The sequence below is a fragment of the Macrobrachium nipponense genome, chromosome 6 (genome assembly GCF_015104395.2).
Source record: "Macrobrachium nipponense isolate FS-2020 chromosome 6, ASM1510439v2, whole genome shotgun sequence".
Lineage (NCBI taxonomy): Eukaryota > Metazoa > Arthropoda > Malacostraca > Decapoda > Palaemonidae > Macrobrachium > Macrobrachium nipponense.
In genome coordinates, this window is record NC_061108.1 from 100,456,743 (window position 1) to 100,474,242 (window position 17,500).

The 17,500-nt window shown below is 37.6% G+C and overlaps 2 protein-coding genes across 4 annotated transcripts in view; one reads left to right on the plus strand and one right to left on the minus strand.

Annotated features, from left to right (window-relative positions):
* LOC135216730 (cytochrome c oxidase assembly factor 6 homolog) overlaps positions 1-17,500 on the minus strand; it is a 47,475-nt gene that overhangs the window by 2,982 nt on the left and 26,993 nt on the right. Inside the window, exon 2 of the mRNA XM_064252196.1 lies at positions 335-479. Coding sequence (XP_064108266.1) covers positions 335-478 — 144 coding nt within the window. The 5' untranslated portion in view covers position 479. The remainder of the gene's footprint in view (positions 1-334; positions 480-17,500) is intronic.
* LOC135216729 (intraflagellar transport protein 70A-like) overlaps positions 1,681-17,500 on the plus strand; it is a 351,887-nt gene continuing 336,067 nt past the window's right edge. Inside the window, exon 1 of one of the 3 annotated variants that reach the window (XM_064252195.1) lies at positions 1,681-1,975. In XM_064252195.1, coding sequence (XP_064108265.1) covers positions 1,949-1,975 — 27 coding nt within the window. In that variant the 5' untranslated portion in view covers positions 1,681-1,948. The remainder of the gene's footprint in view (positions 1,976-17,500) is intronic. The other 2 variants (XM_064252192.1, XM_064252191.1) reach the window with 2 other exon arrangements.

Consider the following 17,500-nt stretch of genomic DNA (forward strand, 5'->3'; position numbering starts at 1 on the left):
GCTTTTATTTATTTATTCATGATTTTTTTATTCTTCCTTTTGTTAGTTTCAAGTTTTGATGAGACGTTATTGGACTTCTTTTTGGCTTCGAGATTCTTATTTCTAATTTTCATACTATCGTTAAAAAAACTGAACATTGATTCTGAGTTAGTAGGATTTCATGTTGCATGCCTTTCTTAAAGAAACATTAAAAAAAAAAAGTTGTCCAGTGCAACTAGAAGACAGCAAAAGATTCTGCAGGTAGAGATAGCTACAGTTTTCAACAAATTCATAGATCTAAAATATTGGAAATCTTTCTGCCTTAGATGTACCCAGCTAGAGAGAGCAAACTTACCCAGTGCCCAGGGCATGAGAGTTCATAGAGGCGCCTGAGGTCCATGCAGTGATCTCTATGGACGTCTGGGAGATCTAAACACGCCCAGTATCTGTCTCTGGACTCCCAGCAAGCCTTGCGAACGCCCTTGTCCCGAAATGACATCCTGAGAAATAGCATAAGGTTGATTATAGGATTCTGTAGGAAGCTTAGGAGATGAACAACGATTTTTCTGAGGATGTGAGAAGTTTTATATCATTTATACAATGAATCACTAAATCCAGAGGAAAATGAGCTTGGTGACATACTGGACTCTAGAATTGCTTAATTGTATCTGGAAAATAAATGACATTCCGATGGATTGGGAGCTTGTCATTTACAGGATTCCGAAGCAACTGCACCATAATGATTACAATATTAAGTGTTTTTAATATCTTTATGCAGTGGGCTCTTTTTGAGAAATAATCTAAAGTAAATCACTTTCCCTCTATTTGCTTACTGCTTCAACAATAGGGCTGACGTTTATGACTACCAGAGCTGAAGTGATGACACCAGTAGTATCAGCATTGTTTATATAGGTGTTATTATTGTCTTGATACTAATCCTATGAAGATTAATAGTACTTTGGACGTGAAAGCCGACGATATTATTATCAAGTAAAAAATCCCCTTCAGTTAACATATATGAAAATATATTAATCCTGAGGTAGAGCGAATTAGATATTAAAGGACATTTGTAGCTTACTGCGTATATATGAATCACGATGATGTGATCAGAATCATATATATATATATATATATATATATATATATATATATATATATATATATATCCATATTTTCGGGGATATAAGCGCGCTTTTTATAAGTGTTCTGTAAAAGAAAACTATTGTTCCCGCTGTGTGTCCGTCCGCACTTCTCTTGTCTGCCCTCAGATCTTAAAAACTACTGAGGCTAGAGGGCTGTAAATTATCAAACATCAAACTGCATCCCTCAAGGTTTTCCAAATTTCCTTAGAATGTTCAGCAACCATATATTGTAAATTACAAATACAGTTATCCACCTGTGATTATAGTAATAAACTGCAAATATTGTTATTCAGTACATTATAAATAGAATCTTTGTCCGTAGCACCCTTATTTACTGTGATTACTCGCAGTTCATTATGATACAAGATCTAGTAATTTCCACGAGTTTGAGGAAGAGTATTAATTAAAATATACTCAAATAAATATATTTCAGTTACCATGAGGACTTAATAAATGACGGTATATATTCAACCGTATTTTTTAGCAAATTTTTTTTCTTTTATTTTAACTTCGTTACTTTTTTTCAAGTTCTGATGGCCATCACAAGTTTCACAATTTGCTCCGCCATCATGCCATGTTTGTTTACATATTACAAGTGAACACGGTGAAGGGGGCCTATCCGCGCGCGTACTGTTTAAACAGTTTTGATTTGTATTAGTGGTGGCAGTTTGTAGTGACAGTGATGGAGGTTGATAATATTAACAGTGATGATTGGTAAATTTAGTGGTGTTGGGTGATAGATATCCTAGTAGTGTAATCAACGATGGCCAGTACTGTTGACGATGGTCTGTGATGAAGTTTGATAGACAAGTGTTAAGTACTGTAACATGCCTCACCATGATAGCCTACCAAAGGTATTAGTCTAAATTTTTATAATTTCTGTACATAAAATTTGATAACCAGCACATGAATGTTTATGCATGGCGTAAGCAAATAATTGACGTAGGCTATAGTGATCTTAGACTAGCTGGATTTTGTTTACTTATCCTATCCAGAATTAAACCTAGGCCTGATAAAAGAATATTTGTTCAAGTTACATCAATGATTAGTTAGCTGGTCATTTTCAAGGTCGAAAGGAATTTAGTGCGACATTGGAATATAACACCTGGCCGATGTAAAGTTAACTTTCTTGTATTATACCTATCTTTGGTAATGGTACATGTCTTTATTTAATGATTAGCTTACGCTTGGTACTAATGGTTCATGTTTTCATATAATGATGAGCTTTTAGCGTAGGCTAATGCAAGATCAATTGAGTTGCACAGCAGAGGCTTTTAACTGACAGCTAATGTGAGAAATGCCCCAGAACCTGGTTACACTCTCTTTCTCTGTATAGTATACGTAATGTATTGTCTCTATGCTTATAGGTAATGTTTGTTTCTCTGCACATTAGATTAGTTTTTCAAGTTCGACTCCCCATAAAAGCTCGCCTTCCTTCATCACATAAATTGCTTTGATGTGTAAATTCTATTGTCCCCAGACTCCATCCCTCTGTTTCATATGGCATGAAGGACAGGCCAACACAAAAATGTTATTCGTCACGTTTTTACGCCCTGCCCTAGTAGAAGTTTCAAGGGATTTTATCCAGAAAGCAACTTTCTTTTCTTGCTGGGTACCCATCTAGATACTGAGTCGCTGACCCGACTTGGTTTAACTTCGCTAACGACCAGCGGAATAAAGCCCGCCACTAACGTTCAGTTATGCTTGCACAGTTAAAACTGCGCAGTCGGACTGTGCAGGCAAATCTTCGCCACTAACGATACAGGCCATTTCCTCAGACTCCTCCGTAACAGGTTATCCACGCTGAACGTTAAGCCCGCCACTAACGTTCATTTATGCCTGTTCAGTTATAACTGCGCAGTCCAACTGTGCAGGCATAACTGAACGTTAGTGGCGGCCTTTAGTGGCGGGCTTTAAGAGACACGACGTTGCCATCCATCGTCTACTCAATAACTTCAAGTTTTAAAGCCTGGTTTTAAAATTGGGATGGGAGTAGTCCGCTTTTGGTAGGAGTTTCAAGTCTATGCTGTAGTAGTACATTAAAGAAGGAAATGCAAGAAAACCTTTCTTTTCTATCCCTGCCTCGGAATTAAACTCTATATATATATATAGATATATATATCTATATATATATTAAAATATATATCGTCATAATACCATTCTTTGAAGTAAATAAACGTACAAAAGTCATCTTTAAGCTGGTGTCAGAGAATGATAGTCATTGTTGGTCACCCAAGCCGGTATTATGCGAACAGTCAACCACCGAAGCCGATATTGGCGAATAGAGTCAACTCGAGCTCCATCCACTGCCTTTAAAGCTTTTGAAGTAACACTGAAATATATAATTTCTAAACAAAAACCACGAACATCAAGCGGCGGAGGCCCCAGTGATTGAGGGAAGTTTGTTTTTCTTACCACTCGGTCTACAAATCTTGTAACGAACGCCTCCGTTAATTTTAGACGTTCTCGTTTTTTTTTTTTTTTTTTCTACACTCAGTCTCCCCCGATGTCTTGAATGTTGGCCTAACCTTGAGGAGTTCAGTTTGGCACCGAATCTCATTTCTAACCTTCGAAAAATGATTAGATGTTTATTAATGATATTCTGGTAATGTGTGCAAATATTCTCGTGTTTTTTTTTCTATTCCCTAAGCAATTCTTCAAGTGAATTATTTATCAGATGTTTTCTTTATTATTAATTTTTACGTAAATTTTAAAACGAAATAGTATTTATTCTGTTCGTGTGACTTAAATTGATGGGCCATTTAAATGGCCATCAGGCAAAACAAATTATAGCTATTATCAACATTCTCCTTCATTTATCACGAAACTGCTTTCTACGAAACATGTGTCAGTTATCGCTGCTGTGAAAATATACCGAGACATTATATATGTTTTAATAATAGCCAATACGAAGGTCGTTAGGCCTTCCCTCGGGGAACTTGGTATATCTGTCACGATTATCAGTTCGTTTCGTCCTTTTTTTTAATGATGCTTCACGAGTGCTAAAGGTTTCTCCCCGTTATCGAGTGCTCATGGTTTCTTCCCGTTATCTGTTGTCAAATGAATCGGGATTATGCCTTTTCATTTATCAAACATCATGTTAGGTTTAAATCTGGTTATTTAGATTTAGTCAACTATCTCGACGCTCAAGCAGAGAAGTTCATGACTTTCAAGGGACATCCAGCTATTATTATCATTAATTAATCAAAAGATAGTATGCACATTCGCATGGAACCGACATGTAGGTAATTAGAAGTGAAAAGGCGGTAAATTATTTGAATAAACTTCCACAGAACAGTATGTTTAAAAAGATATACTACCTGTGCTTCACTTCTGATTCAAGGTTGTAGAAAGTGGGGAGACGTCCTTTTGAAATACATGAAAGAAAACTTCTCATCAGTAAAGGGCAGTTTAAAGTTGTAGTAAATGCGGTGGAGCGAAGAACTTGAGTTATAAGGTGAACCTCATGGAAACAACAACTTATGGAAGGGTAAGTCAAGACGTGGATACGTTAGGAAAGGCTAGGGCTTGTAGCCTCACTCGGTCAAAAAATGAATTTCGTAATAAAATAGGACTAGCCTTATGGAACAACTTTTTACTTGAAAGCTAAACTTTACATAATATATATTAATTCTTCAAATTTTCCCTCTTTCGTATGATTTCTTTAGATGTTTCTGCATCTGTCTTTCGTTGAGCCGCCTCTGCTTTGTGGTTCGTGCAACCGTTCCTCTCTTCTCTCTCTCTCTCTCTCTCTCTCTCTCTCTCTCTCTCTCTCTCTCTCTCTGCTGGATTCGGTTTATCGTCTTGATGGATGTTTCCCGCGCTTTTTCCATATTTATTTTACTTGGCGCTTAATTTAAAACCTTGAGAGGCTGACATTCCTCCTATTTCCTCGTTGCCAAGATATTCACTCCCCCGCACATTTCCTATATTATCATCACCTGTGCACTGACAGGTAATTGCTGCCGATTACTTGCATTTATATAATGCACTCGCTCTTGATCTCATGCTTCCGTCGCGTCATTTCATTTGATATTATTGGAAAGCTTGGATCTCGTCTGCTGTTTTATGGCCGCAAACAAATCGTATCTCCCTCCATATATATTATAATATACGTATATATATATATATATATATATATATATATATATATATATATATATAAATCTTTGTTTATAAACGCACTCCTCATACCACGGGGCCAAGGTTCTTCACTACTTTATTTAGGGCCTCTGATCCATAGTCTCTGTTTGTGTGTGTGTGTATGTATGTGCGCGAGCGTGCTTGGTGGCATTTACAGCTTCCGATACTAAACATTTGTTACGACCATGAAACTTTGTGATGTCAATAACGACCATTGCGTCACATTTTAATACATATCATGATTCGTTGACATATGTAACCTTCAGTGTGCTTTACGAATAACAACATTTGTTTTGACTTACATTGTGCTTTTATCTATTTGTTATTATGTTGCCTGTTTATTCTTTATTTAGGCTCGTGAGTCGTTAATGCGAAAGGAAAAATATCGGGAACAAGACGGCAAACCTCCGCCAGGACCGAACAATTCGTTGCCATTGTAAAGGCTTTTGACCTTTCGTCAGATTTTCTGGAAAGTCCGTGCAACCTTTGGTCTAATACTGCTAATAAACCGACAAAGAAAAGGACAAGTATCCAAACGAAAAGGCAAACAATGGGACACACTGATAAAAACGACGAATCTATTGTTTCAGAGTCAAACTAGCTGTGTTTAAAGCAATCGTGTGTTTGTGTATGTACTGAATGTATGTATGCCAAATAATCTCCCATTTTAATATAGATATATATACTTGTCTGCAAACACACAATCAGACACTTACTTACTTATAGACGCCTACCCACACGCACTCACGCACTAACAGAAGTCGCAGTTGATAAGAATTATAGTCGTTAAGCCTGGTTAGGTGTCTCGTCATTTATAACATGTGTAATTTCAGATAGGATCATCATCTTTACAACTAAGCTTCTGAGTAGAAAGGATATGGCTTTCCTTTGAGAAACATTATCAGCTGACATCTAGAAACAACACTTCAGCCTTCAACCTGGCGACATGAAAGGTTTATCGCTTGATTAGTCTCCCCTTCCCGCCGTTTCTCTACCCACTTCTCTTCCCCCATGAGAGATAGAGAGAGGGAGGGAGATAGAGAGAGAGGGAGAGGGAGAGAGAGAGAGAAATAGCAACAAAGGTATAGAGCTAGGGTTAGGTGGTAAAAATCGTTTGGTGTTATAAGCATATGCGTCATCCGATATTACACGAAGCATTTTCCCTTCTCGCTGAGTCTGCGCCACGGATTAGTAACATTTCTCTTCTCGTGAGTATATTTAGCAATTAGAATGCGACGTCCATTTATGGCCAACTCATCGAAGCCAGCAAATATATTCGATTGCCCTTTTATCCGTCGGTGCTTTCATTTTCATTTCTCTCCTTTCAGTTGCTTACTTGTCTGGATGAATATAAAATTACTCAAAACGAGTAATGCAAAAAATGTTGCATAAAAAACTGACTCTCTAAAACACTACTTAAATTTACAGTTCCAAAATGGCATGGTCTATTTTCCTCTTATCGCTAATCAGCATATTAATGACTAAAGCCACAGGTACGCCAGTGGTGGATGAATCATATTACTCTGACTTACCTTCAGCCAAATCTCCGGTCTGCATCACGCTTATGCCACGGTATTGATGTTATCTATGCCAGTTGCCTTATTAAAGGGATTATCTGCCGTCTCAATTAGAGTTCGAGCATTCTTAAATCCGTGCTGGATGTGGCTCTACATACGTTGTCCTCTCTCAGAAGTTTCCGGTATAATGGGCGCAGATTTTTCTTTGAAATTGAATTCTCAATGAGTCAAACATTTATCTAGTATTGAAATTACATTAAACAGTACATCACTTCATTTGGCAATTCGTCATTTTTACTTTTTATGCAAATAAAGATGAAATGAGGCATCCATCCTTGGCTTGTCCAATTCGTTTACGAATAAACTTGCCCCAGAATTTCCCTAGTCATTGTTTATCGCATATAAAGTGCAGGTTTTTACCTTATTCTATTTCGTGAATTTTACATTTCAAATCGTCCTTGAAATGTACCACATTTCCTCGATGAATAGACAAAAAATTATAATGATATCCTTAGATGAGTAACGTACAACTCACCTTTTCTTTGTTCCTTCTTTCAGTATATATGTACATATTTATTTATATATACCATATATACATTTATATACACACCCACACACACAGTGTGTGTGCGCACGCGCACAAAACCATACCTCTCAGTAAAGTATTCAAAGGAGTTTAGTGTAGAACATAAAGTAATGAACAGAAGTGTATTTATTTTATTGCGAAAACTTTTGACTGCTACAATGCCAGTATTGTTGAGGAGGTAACTGAAATACTGCGTTACAGATGCAGACCCAGATAACGAAGTGCTTCTTGAGTAGCATTTCCCCTTTCGTTTATGTTTTACCGAAGCATATTTCTCTTAGTACATAAAAAATAAATGAAGAGGAGTGGACCGTTGTGTTGTACGTGGAGGTTCAAGTGCGGAATAATGATGAAAAAAGTAGCACGAAACTGAATGCAGTTTCTTTCTTCTTTTTTTTTTAAGCCTAACTAGATTTCTTACTTTAGCACTTGTCCCCAAGCCCTCTTTTAGTTTTACACGGTTTAAAAGAAAAATTATATCCACTTACTGGAGTGGAGATAGTTGTGATGTACTGTACAGCTAAATAAACGTTCGATCACAGGTCGCTGTGATTGGTCCATTCACTCTCGTGGCCGACCGACTCGTTGCTATGATTCGCTGCGAAGGACCACGTGATTGGATGACGTCAGAGGAAACGCTTGTGCAACAAAGATAGAAATAAAGGAATGTCTTCTTAACAAACCGTCTCTGAAAGAAACACCGGGCTCGTCCAATGTTCTCAGCCCCTCGTCTTTTATTAGTTCTTGCTTTTGTTTTAATTCCAGACTTGGGTGTGGATTTAAATTATTATTGATCGCGTTTGTTTATCCTTTTATTTTCATTCGAATTCTCCTGCAAACATCAATATTAGTATGAATGAATTTGTCAATGTCAACGATTGAGCTCTGAAATTAAACACACACACACACACACACTGATATAATAAGAGATAAACTACGATTAGTAAACGCGTGAATAAACGGCTTCCATTTCCTTTCATTCCACCAGAGTCGACATAGACTGTTGTCAAGATTTTGAACGCTCAAAAACTAGTGTGCTTTTGTACCGAAACCTGGGTAGCTATTTCCTTAGAGTAAATAGACGTACGCGGTCTAGATATTGCCCCATTACCGAATTTTTAGGTTTTGGTTATAGATGCTGCTTCTATTGCAATTTATTTTCTTTAGGAGTCTTAATTTTCAAAACAAAACAAACAGATTTTAAAATTTACATTTAGGCAAATCAGCTACCCCAATAAAAAGTTCGTTATATATGAAGAGACTCGAGAAACTAAAGAAAAACTGGGGAAATCTATCAATACAATATAGCGCAGTAGATAAAAAAAATGTCTTCACTAAAATACTTCAGTTAATAATACATGCATGAAATAATTTACATATCTTCTCCATAGTCCACTTTTAAAAAATTATTGGATGTCCGCCCAAAATTCCAAAATGGCTGCTATTTTTCAAGATGGCCACTAGTCATGGTTTTAACATGGGTTGCATGTGCCCCTGGTCTTGTTTTTGTTTTGGATACACATTTTAGGCAGAATCGCCGAGAAAAGTAAAATGTATTTCTGCTAAAGGTTTCATACAGCATATAATATGTAAAGAAAGATGGCAGCCAAAAACCTTAAATAATCGTGTCTCAGGATTCAGTAGGCATGGAAAAAAAAAAAGTCTTCCTGTTCAATATAATAGTTTGCAAGTCTATATATAATTTAGGTTGTGGTTTTATCTTTAGTTTTAGTTTAAAAGCGTGAATATCAGCGGACAACCAGAGCAAGTTGGTAACTTCACTGCTGTGTAACTCAGCATGAGGTTCAGTGTCAGTTAATCTTGCTTTACTTACGCTGTACCCATCTTTGCTCTAGTGTAGTTTAGTGTCCCAAATGCTGTCTAATAGTCCCATGTCAATTAGCTGGTAGAAAGTGTATATATAGTTGGTAGATATAGTTAGACAGTTGCGCTTGAATTGACAGGTGCCAGCGCGGGAGAGCAGAGCCAAGGGAAAGTGGGGCTCTACGTGGCTTGTTCATGTACTTATACCTGGATGGTGTACAGATCACACGGGTCTTAAATGCCATACGTCAGTGTGCATATTAAGGGCAGGCAAGTGTCAATTCAATCACAGGCAAAAGGAAGACCGACTGGAGCAACTGTTGTCTTTGCCAGGAAGACAAGAAAGCTGAAGGTCTAACTTTATCCTCGGCCTCTGTACATCATAATCCTGAACATGATGAGTACGTAATGATCTCAGCCAATGTGCCATTGTTACAGGAGATTGGTGTAATGCCCCTTAACTTTGACTCAGCAAGACTGGGCAAGATTGTTCAGATGTCTGCACCAAACTCTGTTATTGTGACCAAGTGAACCCAAGCACTTAGAACTCACAAAGTGAGTGAGTCTACTTGAACTGGACAAATGTTCTCATGAGGAGGCAGACAGCCGCACCTTTGTCCATGTCAGATATGCTGCAGGACAGGGGAGCAATCTATCATGGTCAAAGCCAATGGCACAAATGCCCTTGTCATTGGCCCTGAGTGTGTTCCAACTCTGCAAAGCATGGGTCTGCAGCAGCTGTGACTTGCATTTGGCCAAGGACAGAGCCTTCGATGGACTGGCATTCACAACCTGTACAACAATGTTGTTCAAGAGAAGGCCAGGTTGTGATGCGGTCTCAGCCCTTAGAAATAAAGGAAAGAAAACAGCATGGCAGGTATGGGACATTTTCCAGAGGCCATTCTAGTATTTTTACAAAATCAGCAAGTACCCACCAACCATCGAAGATGTGATTTGAAGATTCTGGAGAAGTTTGTGGTCCTTATGCATGACAGGGTTGGAAAAAGATTGGCAAAGACTGGAAAGTCTTCTGGACAGCCAGCTACCCCATTGCAAAGAGGTGTGAACAGCTTACAAAATGTGACTGCAAGTCTGGTTGCCGTGGCAGGTGCATATGCTACAGGCTTGTGCTTACACGCACAGCTTTGTGTAGCTGCAAATGTGAGGTGTAATCATAATGTAAGGTGTAACTATAATGTTGCAAATAATGCTTCAGATACATCTGAACGAGAATTCCGTCACACTAAAGGGTAACACCGTGCATCTTTAAAATTCGTGCGTTCATTTCAGGCTTAAACAAGACATTGAGATAGTGCTCAAACATAGATAAGATACTTTGTTATCATACTCCATTATAGTCTTGTGCTTGCATACTTTTCAGTATCATTATGGTTCCCTTTCCAAGATATAATATTGATAATAGCTTAATAGAAATGCTAGAAACAGATTCTCTGGCCTCATAAATGTAGGCATAAATAAAAATGTCATTACCATTTCTTAGCTGCAGAGTAATCAAGCAAAGTGTTTCATGGTAGCCATTTTGTACACCATCTTTATAACAATGGTTAATATAGTATTAGGAGTTCTGGTGACATCTTCAATTAACTTTTATACCCAGGAACACATTATCTGAATAATGATTAATGTATTTATTTCAACAATGATTTACTCGAAGTGTCAGAAATCGAAACAACTGGCGGCCATATTGACATTTTTGCGCAGAAACCCTGATTTTTGAACAGAAGGGGTTAAATTGAGTGCTTGTGCCAAATTTCATGCCTGCAGTACAGACTGAAGTATTTTTCTACTAATCTGCTGCACTAATACAGGAAAGAAATAAAAAAAACGTCAAAAATTTTATATATATATATATATACATATATATATATTATATATATATAATATATATATATATATATATATATATATATATATATAATATATATATATATATCATATATAGTATATATATAGTATATATATAGTATATATATATATATACATATATATATATATATATATATATATATATATATATATATATATATATATATATGAAGTTGCAGGTTTACGAAAAGGATGGGTCCAGAGAGTGAAAGCATTTGTCACAGAATAGACGTCATTTTGTTATAGCGTCATTAAAATGCCAGATTGTTCATACCTTAATTCGCATGATGGTGTTAAACGAGAGACGTGGCATTACGCAGTATTATGTCAGGGTTCTCTCGCTATTATGTACTTGCGGGAAACTATTATCTTGACTTGTTTATGGCCAGTTTTATTCCTCAGGGTTCAAAGCCAATATTTGGATACCGCTTGCTTGTTTGTTCGTAAATGTTATTTATCCGTACAAATGCCTCGCCCTGCTGCTCTTATGCTCTCTTTTTGCTGTTGACTCTGGCGTCTGTGCCGTTGCCTCAGCTGCTCCGTGACATTGTTGAATGACAATCCATTAGTGTTATTGGAATAAGGAATCTACGCTTGGCACCTATGTAGAGCGTCTCATTTTCCGGTATTGTGTCGTGGTCATGTCACCTCTCTCTCAGTTAATGAGTTGCTTTGGAGTCTACTTATCATTTTCAAGACTAATTTTTCTTTCTCTTTTTTTTATATTTATATCTGCTTTATTGAGCGCGTTTTCCAAGGCGCTCACTTCAACTAGTTCCAACAGAGGCACCGAGTAAGTTGAGGGAACGTGGGACATGAAGTACAAAAATCGAAATAGGACTTTTTGTAGGTAAATTACAAGATTTTCAGCTTCAAACGCCATCTTTATCTGCCAAGCCGCATTTCGAAGGAATGTCACCGCTATTTACATCCCTGCATGTTAGACCCTCGGTCGTTATAGGTGACTTTACGAGAGAGGCCATTAGCTTATCTCCCGTGCTCGCTGGCTTGCGGGTTTTCTTACACCTTCCTTGCTAAATTTGCAAACATAGATGTTGCGCTTGTACTAACACCGTGTGTGTGTCGACGTCAATCAAGCTTGCTTGGGGGAATTGGATTGAAATCTTATATTGTTTTCAGTCACAATCTGTTGTCAGTTATGGTTTTTTTTTGTAATTTGGCAAATATTTGAAAATTAGTTTCAGTAATCGTTCGCCTTTATTCATATCCTGCAGTTACAAACACCTTTCATTTATAATGTCTGTACTCGGTAAATATAATCGATGCAAAAATAATCGATTTCACTTCTCAAGGTCTCTTCATAGCGAAATAGCGTGTACGCTACAACAATCATGGGTTCATTGCCGAGTAAAAGATTGAATGAAATCAAAGTTCTGAATACTCTTCGATACAGAAAATATTTGAGAGTATTTTTCATCGGTAAGTTACTTATTGAAGCATTTTCTGCATCGTTAAGACGTAAACACAGCAACTGTATCGTAATCGTGAGTAGGGTGCCAACAATGTTTTAAATCCTCTAAATCTAGTGTAAAGATTGTAGGCTTAAGACGGACTTGGATCTGTTGCTGGCCACTGATGACTCAGAAAACATTTTTCCCAGATGATCGCAATGCAGATAAGACCCACTTTACATAAGATGAGAATCCCGTCTGTTGGGAAATGCCGATTTTTTTTTTTCTGGTCTTTCATAGGACAAATGGATCTTGCTGGGACTTAACATTCCTTCTGGGTTTCGTAGCGACCTCATTGGCTATTATTGTCGGGTTTGGTCTAACGTGTTTGCTTTTTCGTTTTTTTTTATTCAAATATAGAGAGAGAGATGACTATTCACCTCCTAGGAAATAGGAAACAAGGCACTGCACTGAGTTCCTATAGGTCTACATCATAAGGGAATGCCAGGGTTTGGGATATGTCTTGAAACAGTTACATATATGGTGTAAGGCAGAGCTTACAAAATTAAGTGCAATTGCAAACCTGAAATCTTCAATAAAATCAGAAAGTAAAAACAAAAATTATAAGCGAAAGAAGTGAAAGAGGATATCGAGAAGGATCATCGCCTCAGATGCGAGGCTTCAAAATATATCTAAGAAAACGAAAATTATCTGCAGGTCTTCGTGTATTTATATAAAACACAGGTTTTTAAATGTTTCTCTCAAACGAGTAAGATGACGTAACCAACTCGGTCACCTGGACCTGGTGAAATTCCAAATGCCCTTTTTGTGGGAACACCTGCATAGGTGGTGTTACACTTGCCACACCTGTAACAATAAACAATACCATGCCACAGGCCACCTGGCTCAAGATAAGGTAGCCTTAAATCTTCACAAATAATTCCAATGTCAGTGAAAGCACACCCTATTATCTTGTCAACTGAACATGCTGTTTAGCTACATTAAAACACACGTGAATGTTTAATTCTCCGTCTGTAATATTTAAATGAGCGAATTTATTAACTGATAAACAGGCCTCCTTCAAAAACACATTATTCCTCTTGCTCACACGTGGCGCTCCAATACGTAGCTCTCCTAGAAAAGTGATAAACGGACCATTGAAGTCACCTTCATCCTCTGAGGCGTTCTTCTCTTTGCAAAGCCCCAAGTATTTCTCAGAAATTAAACTCAGTAACTTAATCAATCAATGTGCATCAGTGCCTCCCTTCCCTATTTCTAATGCTTTACCTGCTATTTTAAATCCGCACATTTACCGCCTGCATCTTCGCGCATTTCTGAGGTTTGGCGGTTCCTCTTTCTCGCCTCGCGTGAAATCAAGGGAAGAATGTGAGCATAATAACGTCATACATTGATGATAATGGTTCTTGGCCCCATTTCAACCTCACGGCATCGGCTTTGCTTGTTGACAGCCATCGTAAGAGTCGTCCACAGAATGGGTTTAAGTAAGACCTTGAACCTCTTGATTTCAGGGAGCGAACTTCCTATACCTCCAGATTTGATTCATCTTCAAGGGTTTATTTTGGCTTCCTTACCCCAGTATTTTTAAGTCATCCATCTTCTTCATTTATTTTGGTTACAAGGCTTCGTCAGAATAGATTGAAAGTCTAGTCTTATCGGTTTTAAAATCTAGCCTGACACATGGAGGGATGAGTGAGATGGATGAAGATTCTGAAAAATGGGATTATGGCGTTCAGTGTAGATCTTTGACTCAGAATGGGCGATTGAAAATGAGACTCCAAAGTTCATTCGCCGCATTAGAATGCCTGGCGAGCGCCAAGAGACTAGAATAAAGATACTTATTCCATGGAAATCTTCGGTAACAATGCCAACAAACGGAGGCCTCCTTGATTGTTTTGGAATCAAAATGCTATCATACGATATCCTTTGTTGGAGAAATGGTGCGACTGTAATTATATTCCTAAATTCCGACTTTAGTTTTAAAAAGGAGGACACTTTACAATAGTATGTCGAGTTCAGTGAGCACATCCTTTGCAAAAAAGGCAGTTGAAGAAGCTGCAGCGAAAAAGAGAAACAAATTTTGTAGTCATTGTAAACAAATGGTATTTCGACTTAGGAAGAGGGGAGATATCTTCTTATTTGGAGATCAAGGTAACTAACCGCCACTGGTGGGGCGTCATATTTAACGCTAATATTTAATCGCTACTGAAAACAATAAAGAAAAAAAAAATGAAACGGGCTAGAAGTAATAGCGCCACAATCGCAGGAAATGCACAGTATTAGAAACCATAATATTTCTTTTTATAAAGTCTAAATAAAATAAAGTAGTCTATAGAAAGAGACTTTAGATTAGTGCATAAAAACCAGTTGTAAGAAATACATGTGTATGTAAAAAAATGCAATTTCAGCTTCTATGTAGCAGTACCAAGAGACGCAGTGATAAGATCCCTCATCTTATTCTAAACAGTATGTGAAGAATACATCAGAGTTAATATCCAAGTTCAGCTAATTACCACCGAGGTGGTTAGGTTACGTATGTGGCCTGTTGGTCCGTTGCTTTGGATGTTTTCCAACGGAGGAGATCTGGAACTGTATAAGGGATCCTTCGGAGTGATTCCTAATATTTACTTAATATATCTATCTGTCTGTCTATCTATATCTGTGTTTGTATGTCTATTTTATTTCCTTCAAGTTTGATGCACATATGTGGCTCGCAACACTTACAATATCTGCAGCAGTTATTCCAATCATCAAGCTAAGCGCCTCGGTGGCGTGGTTGGTATGGTGTTTGCGTCCCCCCTCGGTGGTCGCGGGTTCGATTCTCGGCCATTCCATTGAGGAGTGAGAGATGTGTATTTCTGGTGATAGAAGTTCACTCTCGACGTGGTTCGGAAGTCACGTAAAGCCGTTGGTCCCGTTGCTGAATAACCTCTGGTTCCATGCAACATCAAAACACCATGCAAACATACAAACAATCATCAAGCTAAACCAGCCACTAACCCTTGGCCTTCTTCAGGGCTGCACTAGATTTGCAACGGAACTACAACGTATGAGACGCTCACTGAAAATCTAACAAAAATGTCGCAATTCAGATAAGTGAAGATTAGAAACTTTCACGTGCCATGATACTTCTCCATGAAGATTAAAAGTGCTGGATATATTAGAAGTGTTGCCAGGAAGTTATGGTTACCACGTGTATTACCATACATGTATATATATATATATATGTATATATTTATATATTCCTGATCTTGTTTGTACCTGAGGCCTTCCTCTCCAATTGTACTTTAGTAGCTCCTTGGCGATGTCTGAATAAAGACGAAAGCGCTTGGATTTCTGACTATCATTTTCCCGTGGTATTCGCTTATTTATGAAGTCACGTGCATCTACTGTGATTTTTTAAGCATAATGGAAACCACACGCAACTTCTACGCCTTTTCTTTGAATTTTCCGAGCCTTGTTCTATTCGTGACATCCTTCTGTAATGCTCTTATCATCGCTCACAAACTGAAACTCCGACTCAACTTTCTACGGAAGTGCATGAACGAGCAAGTGATGCCCAAGTCGATTTTACCAGTATATATATATATGTGTGTGTGTGTGTATGTGCATGTATATATTACATGTTCACATCTAAAGAGGTCAACCATTATAAGAGTCGACTTACTTTATCCAATGCTACATATTTACCTTTCATCTTTTTCTAGGACGAACATTTCATGGATCTGGCAGCGCAATGGAGCATCCATGAACAATTCATTGATATCATAAAGTATTAGCAATTAAGATAATAGAATAAATAACCAGTATTTGTGAAGGCCAAGTATCTGCGGCATCAGAAAATGTCTTTGATACCAGATTCCTTTGATGGTCGATTAACGACATTTTCTTTTAAAAGAGGCGAATGGACTTGTCTGAAAACTAAAATTACTGTTTGTAGATAATTTCAAATGATTAATGTTGCCGTGTCTTGGAAAATTAAACTTTTAAGGTAACGGGCAACATACCGTCATGTCAGTAATTTGAGCTTTTATTTGTAACTTCAGTTTTAGGATCACATTTTTTTAATGTACTGTGAGTATTGTTTCATCAAAGTAGTATTGTCACAACAAAAAATTAGAACTCTTTTAGAGTTGCCTAATTAGAATGTTTTGAAAGATAGTATAAATCGACCAGTGAAAATCACACCCAAGCTTAGGTTGACATGCAACGAAGGATATGACTAAAATCTTGGAATTCTGGCATTTCACATAATAAAAATCTGCCCCCCCCCCCCTCTCTCTCTCTCTCTCTCTCTCTATATATATATATATATATATTATATATATATATATATATATATATATATATATATATATATATATATATATATATATAGATATATATATATAGATATAGTATATAAATATAATCTTTTCTTCAGCCCAGCAAGGATAATGGCGTTTGGTAGCGAGAATAGGAAGCATACAAGATGTGTATTCATTTTTCCTCAAGAACTGATCTCGTTAATTATTATTTCTATTAACTCATGGGACCAAGGCATTTAGTTTGTTCATAGCAAACGCTTAGCAGCAGCAAGGCTTCAAACTGTGCAATTCTTGTCGCCATCTTTCTCTGCAATCGCCGTAAAACTCCAAAACTGCGGAGTCTGCTAGTAAAGAATATTGTCGCGAACAAACTTTTGGGCCTGTAGTCCTTTAATCCGGGCTAACGGGGTTAATCCCTACTAGAAGGCACGGAATAGCTTCAGAAAGAACGACGTGACGTTGGATTAATCTTATTAATACTTCGAAGACACTTGGCTACCGAAGCAAGCTCTGGTTGCGAAACGCCAGCGTTGTCGACAGAACTCTTGAGAATCTCGGTGAAAGCTTTCGCTTTAGTAAGAGACTTATTGCTTGGTGAGATAAGAGCAACCAGGAGTTCTAACGTGAATGTGTGGGTCTGTGAGAGAGAGAGGGAGGGAGAGAGTCAATATGTTCAGTGAAAATA